Here is a 19,657-nt window from a genome sequence, read left to right as displayed (position 1 = left end):
AGAGTAAACAAAATTTACAGATAAAGAAAAGAAAGAAATAAGTAACGAAAATTTAAGTTTTGCATGTAAATTATATGATGTGAATGATGATATAATAAAAAACAATATCATACAGAGATAGGTAAACAAAAGAAGACAAAATTATGGTCATTTATCAAGAGCTCAACTGTGATTGAAACAAACAGGAATTTATGACCACAAAATAAATTAGGGAAAGCAAATAGAAAAATCACTAATAACTTATCAGATAAGGATATTTCTGACTAAATAACTTAATAGTCCATTTCTCAATTTAAAGCACTTTTAGTTTGTATATTTTGATCAAATATTTATTAATATCAAAATGTTTCTTGAAAATTCGAAATTATGGAAGTATTATTTATAATATAAAAATTAGCCTTTATCATTTTTATAATATTTTAGTAACCGTTTTACTGTCGTTTATGATTAAGATAAATGCTTATTCTACGTTAAACAATTTAAAGTATAATCTGCGATCATTTTATATTGAAAATTTTACGTCACATTTTTAATAATAACAAATTTAATATACATTCAAATAATAAGATTAAATTTCTTTGAAATATACTTCAAAGGAATTAGTTTTATTATCATATATCGATCGACATGTTATTTTATTTAGAAATTAATTACGTTAATATAAACTAACATAAATCTTAGAAACAAAAATATTTTACATGATGTGATTAGCTGACATAATTATCTGCAATGGGGTTGATGCCAATATGAACCTTCTCAAGCTATTAAATCACGTGGACGCTAGGTGCAGGTGGTGGATCCACGTTGGCGCCGCGTGTAAGAAGCAGCCATACAAGAGAAGAAATCACGAGGGACCGAGGAGGGAGTTGAGGCGTAAAGAGAAACAGAGAGAGAGAGCGAGAGCGAGAAAGAGAGGGAGAGAGAAAGAGAAGAAGTGAGAGAGGGGAGAAGAGAGCGAGAGAGAGAGAACTATACAATTTGACGTTCAAGTCGCGATCTACGAGCACACATCAGTCCACTCTCATTTCACCCTCCACGGTAGGTAGATCTCTGATAAAGCTCTAATTGTCACTATAGTGTAATACGTCCTCGGACGCGAATTTGACACATCGCTGCCCGATACAGATTTTAAATTTCTTAAAATTCAAAATTAACGGATGTTGGTGTGCGTGTGTGTTGATAGATCGATTCTGAAAGCTGCCGCTTCCCCTGGTAGTGGTAGACGAGTTGGGAAAGCCGGAAGACAAAATGTCCTCACTCATGGAAGCATCGAAGAACAGCCCGTTCGCTAAACCGACGACAGTGCACCATGAGGGGCAATCCAGGGCGCAGTCACTTGTCGAAGGCCGAACCATTTCCGCGGCTGCCGCACTGCCAGGCGGTAAGTTTGCATGCCCTTGCCATCCTTTTTTCGACTCCAACATCATTAATTCAACTCTTCCTTGTCGCTTTATACCATGTCTGTTCGGCTTTTTGCGTTGATTTTACAATTACCAATGAACGAGACAATAATTATAGCTGCTAAACTTTGCGTCCAAACTTGTTTTGTCGACTGTTTCATTGATAATTTCTTGTTTGACTGAAACAATTTGGAGTTCGTAACCGCCTTTCGGGAGAGACCAAGGACAGGACAAGCGCGGATCTTACGTAAGCAACTCGCCGCATGAACGTTAAATTAATTCCACGAGCGTGTCTTCTGCTTTTTGAATTTCAGTGGCACAGTTCGGTTAGCGTTTTGACAGATGCTTTTGCTACAGAAAAGAAAAGTCAAAGTGCAGCCAGTGTCACTCCTGCAGCATTGCATAATGGCAGCCATTTTGTATAGATCAGCGACACGCTTTCGCGCGAGGCTCTAGAGCAATATCATGCTCTTATCCTTGAGCAGACGCAAAAAGAACACGTAAAAATAAGTACACACGCGCTTACAGCTATGTCAATAGTCTCGTCAGCGCAAATTAGCCCAAGGCGACTAATGTCGAGCTTGAACTTGTGCCAGGTGCAACCGACTATTCCTAAACCTGACAATGTCTTCTCCCAGCTGATGCATCATATTTTCATTAAAACCTACACCTTTCACTACCACTTTACTAATGCATCAACTCAATTATCTCATTTTCATACTGTTTTATAACTTAGTTTCTGCCAAATTACAGTTGTCCGAAGGCAATGTATCAAATGTCAATAGTTTTTCATGAAATTGTTCACCTACCGATGATTTCTGATTTTATTAAAGTTGGCTTTCACATTACAGACAGTTGTGAGTTTGGTTCCAACCACTATTTCGTACTATGTGGTATTGGTGGTATTTTGTCTTGTGGCATTACCCACACAATGGTTACCCCCCTTGACTTAGTCAAATGCCGTCTTCAAGTAGATTCTGCTAAATACAAATCAGTGGTGAATGGATTCCGTGTAAGTATAGTCAATAAGTAATTTCTATTTTTGAAAACAGAAAATTTAAAGATTTCCTTTTTTCTATGCCCATGAAGGTAACCTTAGCTGAAGATGGTACCAGAGGCTTGGTAAGGGGCTGGGCTCCTACATTCTTTGGATATTCCATTCAAGGAATGTTTAAATTTGGACTCTATGAAGTCTTCAAGGTTCTATATGGAAATATGATTGGAGAAGAGATGTCATACGAATACAGAACAAGTCTATATTTGGTATCTTCAGCTTCAGCAGAGTTCTTTGCAGACATTGGTTTAGCTCCGTTTGAAGCATCTAAGGTAATTATTTGTATAACAGCTATAATGACTTCATGCTTCATTTGTAAAATATATGATAGGTGAAAATTCAAACCACACCTGGATTTGCCAACACATTAAGAGAAGCAATGCCAAAAATTATGCAAGAAGAAGGAATGAGTGGATTCTACAAGGGGCTGGTACCTTTGTGGCTTCGTCAAATTCCATACACTATGATGAAATTTGCTTGTTTTGAGCGTACTCTTGAACTTTTATACCAACATGTTGTACCTAAACCTCGGTCAGAATGTACCAAAGGAGAACAATTACTTGTAACCTTTGCTGCTGGTTACATTGCTGGAGTTTTCTGTGCTATCGTGTCACATCCTGCTGATTCGGTAACAATTAATTGATACCTTACTTTATTCAATTTCAATTTTTATGCATCAGTAGCAACAAATTCATAATTAATGCATCACTTAGGTGGTATCTGTGCTCAACAAAGAAAAAGGAACATCTGCTGGCGAAGTCCTGAAGAGAATGGGCTTTGTTGGTGTCTGGAAGGGTTTAGTACCTAGAATTGTAATGATTGGTACGCTTACGGCTGCACAGTGGTTCATTTATGATGCTGTTAAAGTGTACTTGCGTATGCCACGCCCTCCTCCACCAGAAATGCCAGAATCTCTCAAGAAGAAGTATGGACTTGCTTAAATCTTAATATTTGAAAAATGGATCATCCAATGGAATAGAGAAGAAATTAGGCCAAGTCAACTGCCTTCCTCAAAAACAAATATTTTAAAAAATATTAAAATTTAATTATAATATCAATTTCAAAACATAAAACTGTTCATTCATTAATTAATAATTAATTTATTAATTAATGTTAATTGATTTTCATTCTTATGACGTACAGGAAGGTAATTATTGATGCTGTAATGGTTGTCCATCATTAGCATATTCATGGTACTAGCAAGATTGAGTTAGTACTCCCTTGTGGCAATATTGCATATTGCCATAATGTAAATAGGACGATCACTAAAATAAATAATCAAATTACACCACTGTTCAAATAGTCATGTTTTTATATACCCCAACCGTTTCTGAATTCTTAATAAATTCATTTTATTTATGGTAGGCAATAAATTTAATATAGATTCGGATGTCGTCAGCTTTTTATTATAAAAGTATTTTTTCTTTAAATTATAGACACGTTTCTTTACAGTACGATAATTATTTTTATTAATCTATCATTTACTGAAACTATAATTACTGAAAAATTACGAATGACATAACAATCAATTATACCGTCTGCAAGTTATTCAATCATTATTTCATTGCAAACATTCAGTATTAATTAGTGAAAAATTTTTATCTATAAATAAAGATTCTATACAAAATTGAATGAGAATTCTTATTCCACATGCCTTCGTTGTTTTCTACCAAGGATTCTAACTATAAAATATAAATAATCAAAAAATGAATAAATCAAGTTATATGTTATAAAATTCACAAGTATAAGATTTATTTTTAAGACTTTAACTTTTATTCACGAGTGTAATCAATTCTGGATCCAAATTACATAAGTAATGATAATTATATATCACACCAATATTTTTTACACTATATGTACTTGTGTATCATCAGTAAGAAATGCACGATTCGAGCACCTGTAAAAAAGGCGATGTCAGTAATTTGACAACTACTTGAAGTATTTCAAATAATATATAACGATTGATGAATAAAGTAATTTTGTTTATCTTTATTCATAACTAAAATAATGTGAAAATTACATACCCTATCAAATATGAAAATAACGATTACATTACCGAACACAAGTTCTTCAAAATGAACAAATTCACCAATATACACTTCTTTATATTATGAATATAAAACACTGACATGTCAACTTATATGTATCAATTCACTCAAGATTTTTCTGGTTTATCTGCATTAGTTTTTATTTCAGTTTTGCAATAGTGTCACTATATATTTCTTTACTGTTATCTCATACAAAAATAATATAGATGTTCATTTAACATTGTTTTCTGGTCTATTTTTCAAACTAAAAAAATTATGGAATATTACTAACTACCGTTAATTCAATTCAATATAAATAAACTTCGATATGTCAGTATTTTTTTACGAAAAAGTTTGTACTGTATGCTGTTAAAAACGTAATATCTCGTCACTTTTAATTTATTACAAGTTTAGAAAATCAAAGTGACATTTATTCAAAAAATGTATTGTACAATATATCTGCTTACAAAATTACAGATATTTACTGAATCATTAATAAATAGTTAGATTGCAAGTACCACTTTAAACTTTAGAATAATTCAGGTACTAGAATATAAGCTATTGTAAGGTTCTGTTTTTATTTTAATTTAGATATGTTACAAGAAGTTTATGTGAATGAAATGCTAAAAACATCAATGTGATAATGCAAAAATTATCCATTTATTTATTCGATGTGTACGATTTTCTGTATAAACATTTTTTCGAACAGAAGGAAGTGCTAAAACGTTTTAAAAAATGCTTGTTGGAACTAATATAAATTTACCAATCATGGATGGAAAACAGTTGTAAAAATGAATTATTTTACAATTAAGCAGCTTCTGCTCTTCTGGGAAAAGTGAATGACAATTTTGAATTTAATAACGTAATTCTTTTCATAATTTATAGAAAGACATACACACATACACAGACAATAATTATGATTGAAAGATAAATTACGCTCGCTTGAAAAAGATCTGACTATAAAGAAATAAACGTTAATTACGCAAAAGTGATGTGAGCAATTCAAATAAAAACGATTGAATTAACAAACATCTCTTATAGTTGAAGCACATTGCTTTAAAAATAATAAGTCACACCGCCGTCGATAGCGTAATTAAATATTATTTACAATTGAACGATATTCGTTTCTTTATTACATCAAGTATTTTGCATCTCATTATCATCAGTATATATAAATATATGATGTATATATACTTCAGTCTTGAATAAGTTTTATTTTTATTTAGCAGATTATTCTTTGTACAATGTGTACACCGAGCATGCTTGTACACACAACTTGCTCGTTTCACCCATCGTTATTTCCTATACGTATTACTCTTTTGGAAAAAGAATGTTCAATTTATTATAAAAAAAAGCACCAACAAAAATTACATCTTAAGAATTTTCAATCAATCAAATACATTAAAAAACAATTGGTTTATCTAAATTAAATAGGATTAAATTCACAATGCTCTATTAATTAAAATAATTAAGTTTTATTGAACCTCTATAAAAGTCGTTCAATAAAATTTTAAGTTAAAAAATTACGTATTGAGTATCCTATATCCGCGCATTGACGTACGTTAAACTTCATCTCAAAGACGCTCCGATTGGATCATTCTGTTTAGATCTACATACTTCAATATTAATTCATTTGACACAACAATTTGTATAGACCTTTATAGTTGGAATATTTTTAGAAAAGAATATAAAAATAAAAAAAACTATCTGCTCATACAATTTGATGATTGCTTGATTGCTTATGAATTTCCTCGAAAAATGTGTTAAAAAGTGATTGACTCATCATGATTAAAATAGATGTATGTCAAACAACGTGTTACCTTTGTATTACACAAGTACTATTATGAGTGAAAATTTTCTGAGGACTAAAATAACGTCTTTCGACTAGCTCTAACGTGCCATAATTCCTTCATTCGATGAAGTCTCAAAATATTCCTACTTATTCCTTATTTTCATTCTACAGCATCGATTGCCGACTACAATTTTCTATTATGCCAGAAGTCGCAAAATGCGATGCCAAAATATACAATACAGCAGTTTACAGTTATTTTGAGAATAAATCTCGATAACAAGTAATGGTAAAGTATTATAATAATATTATCAATAATCTATTAATCTATATATATATATATATTTATATTTATATATAAGTGTGTGTGTGTATAGTAATAATACACATTAAAACATATGTACAGTTTAGCGATTCGTACCTAATTTTATCAAGTATTTCCATTTGACTTTTAAAACGCAATTTTATCTTGTCAATTTACATAATAGTGTGATGTGACTTAAATTGGAACAAATTTTGTAAATAATTAATTTTTTACAAAATCACTTTAAAAACTGGTCGACGAAAATGTTCGAGTTTATCACTTAATTATCTAATCACATGTACAGCTCCTGAGAAAGGCCATTAGAGGAGGACTCTTCAGCGAGGAGCAGCATTTGCTCTTGGAAACTGTTTGCACTGTGCATTCACACACAGGAACAGGGAAACGAGCTAAAGTAGGATCCAATAAGATAGAAATAGAGAAAAAGAGAGAGAGAGAGGGAGAGAAAGAGAAAGAGAAAGAGAGAGAAAGAGAGAGAGAAAGAGAGAGAAAGAGAGAAAGAGAGAAAGAGAAAGAGAGAGAATAAGAGGCAGTCGAACAGTCGAAAAGCATAAAAATACACACAGCCGCAGACAACCGCGAGATCGATATTTACATCAAGGAGTACTGGTACAAGAACATCGGCCCACACTGTTCCAGGCAGTCATTAGTAAACCTTGTTCGAGGAGGGTCACGAGCCAAGGATGCTTCTCACTGCTTGATCTAAAAGTTTGTCATTACTATCACTACTCGAGCTCGATGAACCGCCACTTTGCTGCTGAGACGCTCCAACTGACGGTCGTTTCTTCAGGCTAAGAATGCTGTCGATGGCTGACTGCACCTGGGCTGTGATGTCGTCGTGGTCATCGGGATTCGCGCCTCGCTCCATCGACTGTACGGGGCACTGAGACTGCGTGTAAAGTGCCAAACTTTCGAGGCCCTCAGTATCTTCTAGCAGATCGCGCTCCAAGTCAGACGCACTTGCCTCGTTACCCATCACCATTCCTCTAACTTCACCATTTGCTCGCGCGCGTTCCACTCTGTTTGTTTTAGTTCTACACTTAAACTCTGTCGACGTGTACGCACCCAGCTCCTTTTGAATTTCAAACCACTCGTCATAGTCGGCTGATTTGCCAAGGCCTACCTCCATCTCCAGCTCGAGTTTCACGGGGGCCGACGGTGTCGTCATTGACGATGACGACGACGATGACATGGCTGCCATCGAAAAAGACGTAGATGCCGTTTCTTCGTCATTTGGTTCCGTCTTCGGTACTAACAGTTTTTCTTCGCTTTTCAATTCTACGAGACAAGCAAGTCCGTTAAAACTGGTTAAGTAAAAGTAATAACATTGAAACATCTAACTATAAATGTGATTCTTACCAACTGCTAATTTTGCCTCTTGCTCCTTCAGTTTATTCAACGTTGCTTGCTCTTCGTTCACTATCATACGATCAATCATCATTAACTCGGATGTTCGAGTTTCTCGCTGAAAAAGTAAAATCATTAGTCGACTTGCTCCTAATTAATACTTAAATAAATCGATAATTAGCTTATATCTCTCTTACCATGCTCTCCATTATCAACAGATACGTGTACTTGTTCATCATTGAATTAAATTTGCTCAACAAGTGTTTTGCTGTTTCCTCAAATATTTCATCTGCTTTCTCAAGATCTTTTGTACTCAAAACGTGATCGTTGAAGCAATGATATCTGACGAGACGTTTGCAGGCATCGCTCTTGCTTTGGAAAGGCGTATTCACGTCGGGATTTAAAGCTCCATTCTGATCAATTTTTAATTGCTGTTCGAATCTGAAACAAGTATTTATTGGACGATGACATTGCAACTAATATTTCTGTGTTTATTGAAAAAATAAACTTACAAGTCAGTTCGGTTGATCTGTCGGCTTACAGGAGTGGAATCAGAAGTTCGCTTGACACCTTGTTTAGGACTCGTAGATGGATTGTCGGGACTTGGCATCTTGCTTTGGGAAATCTGCATTACTTTGCCAGTTACTCGAGGAGATATCACCTGGCCTGCAGGGGAAGCATTCTGAATCTGCTGCTGCTGTATAGAAGTAGTTTCTTGCTTGATGATAGGTCCCGTTAGTTCGACGTTTGACTTAACATCAATAGCGTCGTCATGGCACTGCATCAACTGCTGAGATTCCAGCATCAATCCGTGACTATTTAAACTATCTACATTCATCATGTTGGCATTGGACGGAACGAGCATTTGACCATTTTCCACTTGATTTTGATTTTGTTGCGGTTGCTGTAAAAGTTGCGATTTTAGTGGAGTTGATGGCCGTGGACTTGAGACCCGTTGATTCTGTATAAAAACAATAACATATTAATTTGACTATTAACAATAGTTGAATCATTTTAAATGTCTTAATTTACCGTAATGCTAGGCAAGTAAATATTGCTAGATGACACGGGTAACGATGTAGCTATGTGGATATGTTGTGAAGTTGTTATATTAGAAGGGCAAGCAGAAGTCGGCGTTTGCGGTTGACCCGTTAAGCTCGGATTTTTAGCTACATTTTGTGAAATCGTATTGGAACACAAAACTGTCGGTGGTGCATTAATAGTTAAGCTCGCAGATTCTGAATCCTGAAATTAAAGACAATTTACAGGTCAATACTAGGTACAATTTAAGGCACAGAGTTAAGTATTTTTAATATTGTTAAAGCTTACACTACTGATGGGATGCTGGCTATTTCCAATAATTTTTCCGCTGGCCAAAATTCGCGCTTGTTCTTGAAACAATTTTGCAATCATTAGTTGATCTGCTTGAGAAAGATTTTTTCGAGCTTGTAATGTTCGAATTTGGGCTTGATTGCTTGAAAGTAATTGCTGCTTTTGCGCACTCAGTTGAATAGTCTGCACTCTATGAACGACTTGTCCTGGAGCTAATGTGGGCATTTGACCGGGAGATAAGGCAGTCAGTGGCCCGTTCACAGTGACTAGTTGAGGAGACTCGTTTTTATTGCTGTCCACCACTTGCGCAAGAAAATTTATCATTTTATTCGGTGGTTCTGATTTGACCTGCGAAGAAGCACTTGTTGTAGTAGTCGTCGTCGTCGTAACCACCGTACTCGTTACAATTAGTGGTTTTGAAACATTCAAAATCTTTCCCGACGACTGTAGAGCTGTTGTTGTTGTCGTCGTAGTCAACACTTTAGCCTTCTTCACTATTTTCGGTTTTTTTGGAGCACTACTTTGATTTATGTTCTGATTATTACTTTGACTTTGAGCAGTACAGTTTCCAAGGTTTCTAATCTGTTGTTGATTCAGATTGTCAATAAACTGACTTGGGAAGCCTGAATTCTGTATTTGTATTTGTTGTGGAACTTGTGTGGGTGCTGCTTGTACCACTATATTTTGAATGTTATTTTGTATTGTAGGAGCTCCACCAGAACTATTAACGATTATCTGACTAGTGGGTGTGTTGATCTGTACTTCTTGCAAATTTGAATTGTTTGAATCTGGATCACCAATAACTATTTTTTGGGTTTGACTCTGAGTTTGCGTTTGGATTTGAGGCTGAGCCTGCGATTGCGCCTGCGTTTGAGTTTGACCTTGTGCTTGTGTTTGAGCTTTAGCTTGCATTTGAGTATTTATTTGGCTTGTTATAAACTGTTGTAAGACCTGTTGGCTCATCACTTGCATTTGTCCATTGGCATAAGCTATCAAGAGTTGATCATTGGGATTCAAATTACTCAAGGCATTTAAAATATCAGGAGTTATTTTTGGCCCATTGTTTATCACTGCAGTTGCTGGAGTACTCAAATTGCATAAATTATGTGTTTCTGCCTTTGGCTGTTCTTGTGGTTGCAGAGTGGGAGCTGAAGAATTTGAGATGAAAACATTTGTTGAAAGATTTTGCATATCAATTGACTGATTACTATTTGTGTTGAGTGGCTTTATAATTTGTTGCTTGGCATTATTTGCATTCAACTGTGCATTTTGCTGTTGCGAAATCTGTACATCGTTAATAAACTGCAGATTATTTTCCGATGACATATTTGCGTCTGTATTTTGTTGGAAAAGATTTAAAGTTTGCTGTTGAGGATTACTGCTAATCTGCTGGCCAATATTTACCGTTTCAATCTTAATTCCGTCTGTTGATGTTCGCTGTAAAGTAGAACCAAGACTTTGTTGCAAATTTTGTTCAAACATATTCTGAATATTTTGAGGTTGAGAAATCGGTATCTGTTGATGACTAGCATTCTGATGATAAATAATAGAATTTTGAGGCAAAAATAATCCACTTTCTTGAATACATGATGCCTGTTGTGCTTGACCCTGTGGACTACCTTTGACTGTAGTAAGAGTACGCTGAATATTTGCACAATTTTGTTCAGACTTTTGTATTTGGATTTCTACTTGTTTACCATGACTTTGCTGTTGATTTATATTAATACAAGTGTTCTGAATTTTCGTCTGATTACACTTAACAACTTGAACATTGGAACTTTGTTGCTGATTGGCAGAACACATTCGATTTGAACCACTTTGTATACTTTGTACATTGGCTTTTTGAACAACACTAGATTTAACATCAACAGCAGTAGGTGGTTTTTTTGCATCAATGATTTTACGTGTCACAGTAATATTTTTTGCAGATTGACCTACATTTTGAGACACTAAATTAGTTGTAGATTGAATGCTAGGATTTTGAACTGTTAATATTGGTTGGTAATTATTGAAATTTTGAAGGCTGTTCGAGGTAACTAATTGTGAATTTGTTACCGCAGTTGAATTTTGTATATTTGATGAATTTGAAGACGGCGGTCCTGTATTTAGTGTAGTTGGAACGGGTGATTTTATGGGTTTTGGTCTATTTACGTTGGAATTTTGTGAATTTTGTGATGTTTGTATCATCGTTTGCGCTTGAAGTAGTTGAGAAATAATCTGTGAATTCTGTCCACCACTTTGCGTTAAACTTTTTATTAAAGCTTGAGCAGTTGCTTGATCCATCTCGGGTTGATTTGGATCCAGAGTATGATGCAGTACTATTCGTCCACTTTCATCAATAGCCAATCGTAAATGTCCAGAAATTGTGTTTTGTTGAGGAGGAGCTTCAAGTTGAGCAACTAATTGACCAGAACCTAGATTATCTTGAGTAGCGTTAGCTTGTAGTACGTTTGATGTACTAGAAGTAGGCACTTGTACCACATTTTGTTGAACACAAGAATTCGGCATAGCTGCCAGAGAGTTTTGTACAATGTTCATTTCTCCCTGTGGCTGAGGAGTAGTTTCCATTTCAGTTGTGAGGTCATTATCAAAAATGTCGTCATCATCGCCAATCCCAGATATTTTCATTATGCTGGCAAGATCTAATTTTGGTTGTTCATCCTCTTTCTTTTTAGCTCTCTTCTTCTTTTTAGCTTTTTTCTTTGGAGGAGGTAGTAAACTTGAATCGATAATAGCTTGTGCAGTTTGAGCAATCGTAGTAGTAGGTGGTGCAGTAGATTGAGCCATTTGCGATTGCGAATTTTGTACCATAGTGTTTTGTACGACTATACCACTATTGGTGTTAGGATTGGTTGCTGAAGAAAAAGATATTCGTTAATAAAAAAAATTAAATTTGTTCAAATCAATGGTTAAAATAATCTTACATGGAGCAGGACTAGAAGGCGCATGTCTGATTACGGGAGGAGCAGGAGAAGAGAATCCATTGGGTACAGCAAAAAACGTAGGAGTAATACCTTGCAATTGCATGCCCTGAGCCGTGACAACTCGAACCAATTGCTGTTGCGTTAGCTGTAATGAAGTTACATATGTCAATGATACAATTATTATTGGTCAACTACTCCTGAACTGCTATTCACATGGCTATTCGTCCTTTATAAAATTAGTTCAAAAGCACATAAAAAGCTTTATGAATGTGTTGAATTATGGATTATGAATTGTGATTGAATGAAACCATCACCTGTGCAGTATGGGTTTGCTGTTGGGCATTAGTTGGTGCCCTAAGAATCAACTGTACTCCACCTGCTTGCTGTTGAACAATAACCGGTCCGGTGGATGGTAACACCTATACGTTAAAATCAATGCAAAGAAAATATTGTGACAAAAATGTAAGCAAAAATTAGTGTGAATAAAAAAGTGAAACTGAGATTGATTTAGTTTTTTTAGTAGTAAGCTTTCCAAGTCTAGTATATTAGTTGATTAAAAATAAGCCATCATTATTAAATAATAACCTGGTTCAGTAAAAGCCCTTGAGCTGTTGGAATCATTGTAGCTGTGGGAGGATTTGGCTGAGGACCAGCTAAAACAATCTGAGGTTGAGACTGCTGTGTTACCTAAGAAATCAAGATACAAGCAATTATATAAATTGTCAATTCAAACTACTCGATTTTAATAGTAGCTTTTCTTCTTTATAGTTAATTTTATACCTGATTTGTTACTGTAGTTGTAACACGTTGTTTTTGTTGATTAATATTTGTTGTTTGTTGCAAAGGAGGCTTAGGAAGTATTTGTGGTGGTTGTTTATTTGGTTTTGCAGGTGTTGCAATTTGTATTTGTTGATTGCCAAAAAGGTGAGTTCTCGTTGTCACCAGTTGTGGTGCGGCTTGATATCCTTGAGTACCATGAATTATTTGCAAAACCTGCATACCTTGTTGCACAATAGGCGTACTAGGTCTGACCTACGTTTGAAAAGGCGAGGAAAAATTAATCATCATTGCAAATCCTAATCACAAGATTTATTATGCGATAATCGACAACGTACCACAGATGGGCCAGGGCTACCTCCTGGAGCCGGACTTTTATTATTTATGGGAGCTCCAACACCCAAAAGGTGAGGACTCTTTGCTGGAGGATAAGGACTTGGCACTGGACTATGTATTTGTCCAACACTGATTGGACTCTGCATTGGACTTTGTAACTGTACATTAAAACTAGTATTCGATTGTGAAGTTGATACAGGACTGGGACTATTTCTCGACTGGACTGAATTAGACGCAGGACTACGAAGCATAAATCTGTTTGGGCTTGGACTTGGAGTTGGTGGAGCTATGTTTGATGCTGGACTCTTCATTGGTATTGAAAATGGACTACTTGGTGATGTATTTGGTTGATTCTGAATCCCTTGCACAGTCTTCATATTCGATATTATTGCATTTTGGACTTGATTAGGACTGTTAATGGCTGTCTGATTTAAATTTTGATTGGTAAACTGACGAAATGCTGCAGCTGTGATGGAAGGATTTGTACTTGAATCATTAACTTGAGAATTTAAAACGTTTGACATGTTTGAAGTCATTATTTCAAACTGTGCTACGTTTATCTGTTGATTGTTACTAGGAGTAACATTTGTTGTAGTAACACTAGTAGCAATAATTGGTCCACTGCTCGAACTGGCACAGGTACTGCTGACATTTGAGGATGAATTAGAACTTGCTGGCTGCACTGTTGAGTTGACATTGCTGCTTTGATTTTGTGATGCACTTGAACTAACAATATTTGATCCAACTAAATTAGAGGCTATACTTTGTACACCCTGAATAGTCTGAAAAGGGAACTGCTGAGCACTACTGCTGGTGGAGTTTAAATTTGTAATGGTGCTGAGTGACCTGTTGAGCCCTTGCTGATTCAAGCCTGAATTGATATTATTATTGGAAAGGCTTATACTGGTATTGAGAGTAGGATTCAAAGCTGATGTACCAGCAGAGTTTGCAACAGTCAAATTCGCATTAATAGAAGCAAGATTTTGGTTAATAGTGGTTGCATTCAAGTTTGTCAAAGTTGGATTTACACTTGCAAGTCCAGCAGCACTTGTATTAGTTAATCCAGTGTTGATATTGGTGGAATTGAGAGCACCCAGTCTGCCCATACCAGAATTTATGCTAGACAAATCTTGACCAAGATTTGATAATCCATTGTTAATACTGTCCGATGATAAATTTGAAACAAGATTGGTGCCCAATGTACTTAATTGATTTATGCTGGGGTTTATTGCGGTCAGGCCCGAATTAATGCTAGGAAGGCTCAAATTGAGTAATGAATTTGATGTAGTTATCGCATTTGACGTCAATGATGTCAGGCTTGTATTTAAAAGTGATAAAGGTAATCCCATATTAAGGCCAACCCCAAAAGTGGGGGTGGCCTGGGGCAAGCCCATACCAGTCCCAGAGGGATTGAGAGGGCCTTGATTTAACTGATTTAATTGGTTTACATAGAGAATGTGATTTCCAGCAGCAGATCCATTAGGCTGCTCCTGATTCTACAAAGTTACAAAATTAAATACAACTAGTTTCAATGCCATGAAAAAAATATCAACAGTTACTTACATTTCCAGATGGTTGCTGAAGGGTAAATGTTACAGATTGAGGTCCAGAATTTTGAGACTGGAGCTGTTGCAATTGTTGTAACTGAAAATTAAATAAATTCCATTAACAATCAATGTAAAAGTGTATATACAAACATTTTGTAAGCGACTCCCTTACTTGTTGGGGTGTTAACACTGCTACTGGATTATTGTTACGACGAGTGGTTGGGGATGTTGTAGAGGATACAGAGTCCCCAAGAAGAGGGCGTGACTGAGGCTGCTGCATGCCCACGCAGCACCTCGAAACTCTGGGCAGCGTTCAGCTACCTTATAGTTCCTGTATAGTATTTTTCAATGTTCCAAATTCTGGGCAACTATCAAATCAATAAAGTTTACTTAATAAATTCTATTGCTATATTTGGAAATGTAGAAAACATCTCAATACTAACCTGTTACATCAACACTTTTTAATATTCAAGTCTTGGATTTGCATTGCGACGCCACTCAACGCGTTTACGTCCAAGATTGCCTATTCCTGACATGCATGTAGTTTCTGTGGTATCGTCAACTGAAGATTGTCTTGCAAGCATCCCCTCAGTAAGTCAAAAACCATCAATATTCTTGGAGAAAATTGCAATTTTTTTCTTTAGAAACCACAATTATATGACATACTAGGCAGTTGAACATTCTCTCTTATAAAACACATTATCCATTTAGAAAAAGATATACTGTGGAATGATGCTCAAATTTTCTTGTATCGTTTGAGTACATTTGTTCACAATTAACACCCATTTATACACTTGGTTTATCAACACTAAATTCAACTTAAAATTAAAACTAACTTGATAATTAGTCACCCAATTTTCAATAGTTTATATTACTATTGAGATCAGAATTAGTCATTTTCTCAAAACTATCCTAAATCAATAAGCCAAAAGTAATTGGCTGGCATTTTTTTAATCAGCTGTGATATGCACTTAAACACATTTTTCACTGTAAGTCTTGTGTCTTTACTTTTAAATCAAGCCAGCTGTAGAATTTGAAAGCAAGTAGAGTAGAAACACTGCAAAAGTATATATACAAATTTAATACAAGTTTAATGTAAAAATATTATAGAATTATGTTATATTTGTGAAAGATAAGGGCACAATTTTGTAAATTTGAATTCAACGAAATACAATGTTTGTAATCTGTTCCAATGTTAGCATCCGATCTGTTTCACTACAAAAATTCGCTAGGTTATAGAAAGTTAGCGTTGGTTGGGACACGAGCGCAAGGTAAGGCAGAGGTATAAAGTAGGTGTAACTACATTTAGCGAAAGCGGTTCAGAGAAAATTTGGACGATCTTAGAGTAAGGCTCCCTCTTTCTCACACACACCAAACACCGCTTGAGGAGCCGCACGTTTGAGAGTTGACCAGTCACGCAAACATGCTCGCACCGTTGTGGAAGACTTCATCGTCCCGTCGCTCAGCAAGGGAGATGTATTCATCCGCGTATATAAATCAACCGATCCTCGACAGATGCTACATCCCGGTAATCCGCTGTTTGCAACGAGTCCTGCAATTGCGAGCGGTGCAGTGAGATTATTCGATAAATATGTATACACAACAAAGCCTTTCACGTACGCACGCGCACAGATGGGGGAAAAGGGGGATTGGGGGTACGCGCGCAGGGGGGGAAACAGCGCGACGAGAGGTGCAACGAGAGCGAGAGAGAGAAATGACAAGGCGTAAACAAAAGAAAAGTACGATCCCGACGCTCGGCGAGCCTGAAAAGTGGCGAACCGGCCCGCACAGAAATGACGCGCACTCACTTGATTCGCCAGCGGGCCCTTCGACCCTCATTCAAAACAATGTACCATTCTTGTAATCGCGCGCGAGCCTTTGGCACACAGGTTGTATGCATACTACGTCTGGTAGCGGCGTGCCGTTGATTCAACTTTTCATCACACACCGCATATGCAAATTGCAAAACGCGACACAACAAGCAAAAAAACACAACGCCGCGTAAACTGGCGTGAAGAGACTGAGAAAACGAGGAGAGAGAGAGAGAGAGAGAGAGAAAGAGAGAGAGAGAGAGAGAGAGAGAGAGAGAGAGAGAGGTATCAAGGCCGACTGCAAAGGCGCGAGGCGCAAGACGCAGCTGAGGAAGATCCGGCAGATCGCGGAAACCGAGCCGACGAGGAGCCGATTTTTAGACCCACATGAGAAAATCCAACCTTTTAGCACTAAGTCGACGAGTAGCTCCGGCACTACTCGCACTTTTTCACTTGCAAATTTCAGGAACTTGCTACCTTCAGCCAAACTTTTATCAACAATTATCTCGTATAAACGCGTTTCTCTCTAAGCTGGCAACGGCCATCACAACCTCGTCATTGTTGCCATTAGCACGGCCTATAATCTTCCTGCGAAATTGGATATGGCTGCTAGTGCTGTTTTCGTTTTTATTACTACACACATTACACAATTCACTATAATCAACATGGCGCTTATTGAATTTTATCTGTCAACGAGTTAGCTCTCCGTCGATCATTTCATCATTTATTATATAACAATTGGTAACAAATATATTTTTTTAAGATAATATTTTTAAGATTTTTCCATTGTTGCAATTTTTTTGGATTCATTTTAACAATGCGTTTATTTCATGCATAAATTACATTTTATAATTCTTGAAATCGTCATCATTGACAATTGTAAAAATAATTTATCTATGTTATTGATTTTAAAATCGATAAATTGATAGTCAATTTATTTATTTTTTCACAACTATTCTTTCGTACCTTAAATAAACTTGAAGCAGTATTTAGGGTCCCTAAGACATTCATGATTTTGATTGGTTTATCCTTTTTACTGGAAACAATAAAATTGATGAAATTAATTTGATTGGTGCACATTTCATCGAAGCTTTGTCGGAGAAGGTTCATTTACAACGCTTGATATATACATACATATATGTATAGAGTAGTGTATACTCTGTCCACCGGCCGCCCGGACATTAATTCGGGACCCGCGAAGTTCAAAGTCAAAATTATTTTCGATGATTGATGATGTTCACATCAGATGGGTTTTTTCTGGCAAGTTGTGGAGGTACAGCTTGTCATAATAAGTTTTTAATCTAACCTTGTTTGGTGCCATCGATTATTAATATTCGAAAATAATTTAAATTTTAAACTTCACGGATTAATTAATGTCCGGATGGACATTATAGATAGGCAATCTCAAAGCAGACTACAGCGCCAAGTGGCCACTAATAGAACTGAACCAAAGTAAATAAAAGTAAAGATTGTAGACATAAATATTGAAAAAAATAAAATAAACTAAAATTATATTGTGTGCCTGGTTGCAAAAACCACAAAAATGAAAAGGCAACTTATCACCTATTTCCTAAAGAAAAAAAATAAAGAAGCAGTGTTTGATAAAATTGAAAATGATAATTTTGTGAAACTGCATTTTACAGTAGATTAACATGTTTTGTACTGTTACCTTTGAATTTCGAACAAAATATGCTGTTAAGTTTATTTTCCTAATTAGGAGTTTTATTATTAGTATAGGTGAAAAAATCATAGTATATGTTTGCCAGATATTCCATTTTTTCCATTGTTCATCCACACATTGTTATTTTGGTGTAAGCCGTTAATGCATATAGGGTAAAAGCATCTAATGTAACTATTGCAATGTTATTTTTGAAGAATATTGTACATTCATTAGTAGTAGAAGTCAATTGTAGAATGGTAAGTGATAGAAGGTTTAAAAATATAGTAGCAACAATTATTTTGGAAGCAAATTGTTGAGCAAATAAGTCAAGATAATATGTGATGTACTTTTAATATTTCTAATTTTAAATATATCTAATGCTGCTTGACAATTTACACTGCCTAACAAAATAAAAATTTTATAAAAATGTTTAATATACAAACACATTCTTATTGTAAAAATAAACATCTAATTATATTATATTATGTACATATACCAGCTACCAAAGTTAGAAAAAAACCATGCAAATATGAATAATCATCATGATATTTTGGAACAATAAAATCATAGTAATATAAATTTACAAGTTTAGTAGATTTATCATATTCTTTTAAAACTTTTTTTGATAACTTTCATTGTGAATCAGTGCAACTTAAAAATTCTAAATAGTCTATACCTTTTCTGTTAAATGACAATACAAAATAACCAAACCAGTCAAAAAAGAAATGATAAAAGTATAATTTTAAAAATTGATGAACCAATGCACCAATGTGAAAAAGAGTTACAAATATATGTTTGCATTTACTACCATCACCAGCAAGAAATGCATACAAACACTTTATTTTTTTTATTTATAAATGAAATACTAATTTTTATTTCAAAAGAATTTTTGTGAATGTGCAAACTTTATAAGCAAATGCAACAAATTCCAACTATATTGCTTTAAACCTTTGTGATGCCATATAATAGAATATGTTTTGCATTTAACATAGCCGCCCCTCTTCTAAAAATTTTTTTGTATTACCAAAAAGTTTATTATATTCCAAATTGACATATTCACATCTGTATAACTGGTCATTGTTTAAATAATCTATTTACAAGTCGACTGTCCTATTTTACTCAATGCTAAAATTTAAACCGCCTTTCGTCTTTCCATATTGGGTTGGTAAAAGCGACTACTGCAAATCATTGAGAACAATATGCTATATTATATTTATATATATGTGTGAGTGTGTGTGAGTAAATTACTCAAAAAGTTAAACTCACACTCCGCATGTTTGTACACGCGAAATTTAAATTTAGAGCAATAATTTTTCAACAAACGTACTACT

General features: G+C 35.2%; 2 protein-coding genes across 6 annotated transcripts; one reads left to right on the top strand and one right to left on the bottom strand.

Annotated features, from left to right (window-relative positions):
* Positions 1 to 888: 888 nt before the first annotated feature.
* Positions 889 to 3,764, top strand: LOC131672340 (solute carrier family 25 member 3). The gene is made up of 6 exons (XM_058949489.1): positions 889 to 1,038; positions 1,184 to 1,381; positions 2,252 to 2,412; positions 2,490 to 2,726; positions 2,786 to 3,082; positions 3,168 to 3,764. Exons 2-6 carry the CDS (start codon positions 1,249 to 1,251, stop codon positions 3,393 to 3,395), a joined length of 1,056 nt encoding a protein of 351 aa, XP_058805472.1. The 5' UTR covers positions 889 to 1,038; positions 1,184 to 1,248; the 3' UTR covers positions 3,396 to 3,764.
* Positions 3,765 to 4,226: 462 nt separating this feature from the next.
* On the bottom strand, positions 4,227 to 19,481 carry LOC131672337 (serine-rich adhesin for platelets-like). Of its 5 annotated transcripts, none has more exons than XM_058949485.1 (15): positions 19,351 to 19,481; positions 15,299 to 15,912; positions 15,028 to 15,223; positions 14,872 to 14,952; positions 13,311 to 14,804; positions 12,976 to 13,227; positions 12,781 to 12,882; positions 12,510 to 12,614; positions 12,196 to 12,340; positions 9,269 to 12,126; positions 8,972 to 9,184; positions 8,452 to 8,900; positions 8,137 to 8,380; positions 7,952 to 8,057; positions 4,227 to 7,870 (listed from the first exon to the last, which is right to left on the bottom strand). In XM_058949485.1, exons 3-15 carry the CDS (start codon positions 15,133 to 15,135, stop codon positions 7,263 to 7,265), a joined length of 6,765 nt encoding a protein of 2,254 aa, XP_058805468.1. In that variant the 5' UTR covers positions 15,136 to 15,223; positions 15,299 to 15,912; positions 19,351 to 19,481; the 3' UTR covers positions 4,227 to 7,262. The 5 variants fall into 5 exon arrangements, with proteins under 5 accessions (XP_058805468.1, XP_058805466.1, XP_058805467.1 ...); XM_058949483.1 differs by lacking the exon at positions 19,351 to 19,481 and adding an exon at positions 17,069 to 17,208; XM_058949484.1 differs by lacking the exon at positions 19,351 to 19,481 and adding an exon at positions 16,664 to 16,726.
* Positions 19,482 to 19,657: the final 176 nt, after the last annotated feature.

Source organism: Phymastichus coffea, unplaced genomic scaffold, assembly GCF_024137745.1.
Source record: "Phymastichus coffea isolate CEN01 unplaced genomic scaffold, Cenicafe_Pcof_1.1 PCOF00148, whole genome shotgun sequence".
NCBI lineage: Eukaryota > Metazoa > Arthropoda > Insecta > Hymenoptera > Eulophidae > Phymastichus > Phymastichus coffea.
This window is presented reverse-complemented; position numbering and strand designations above follow the sequence as displayed.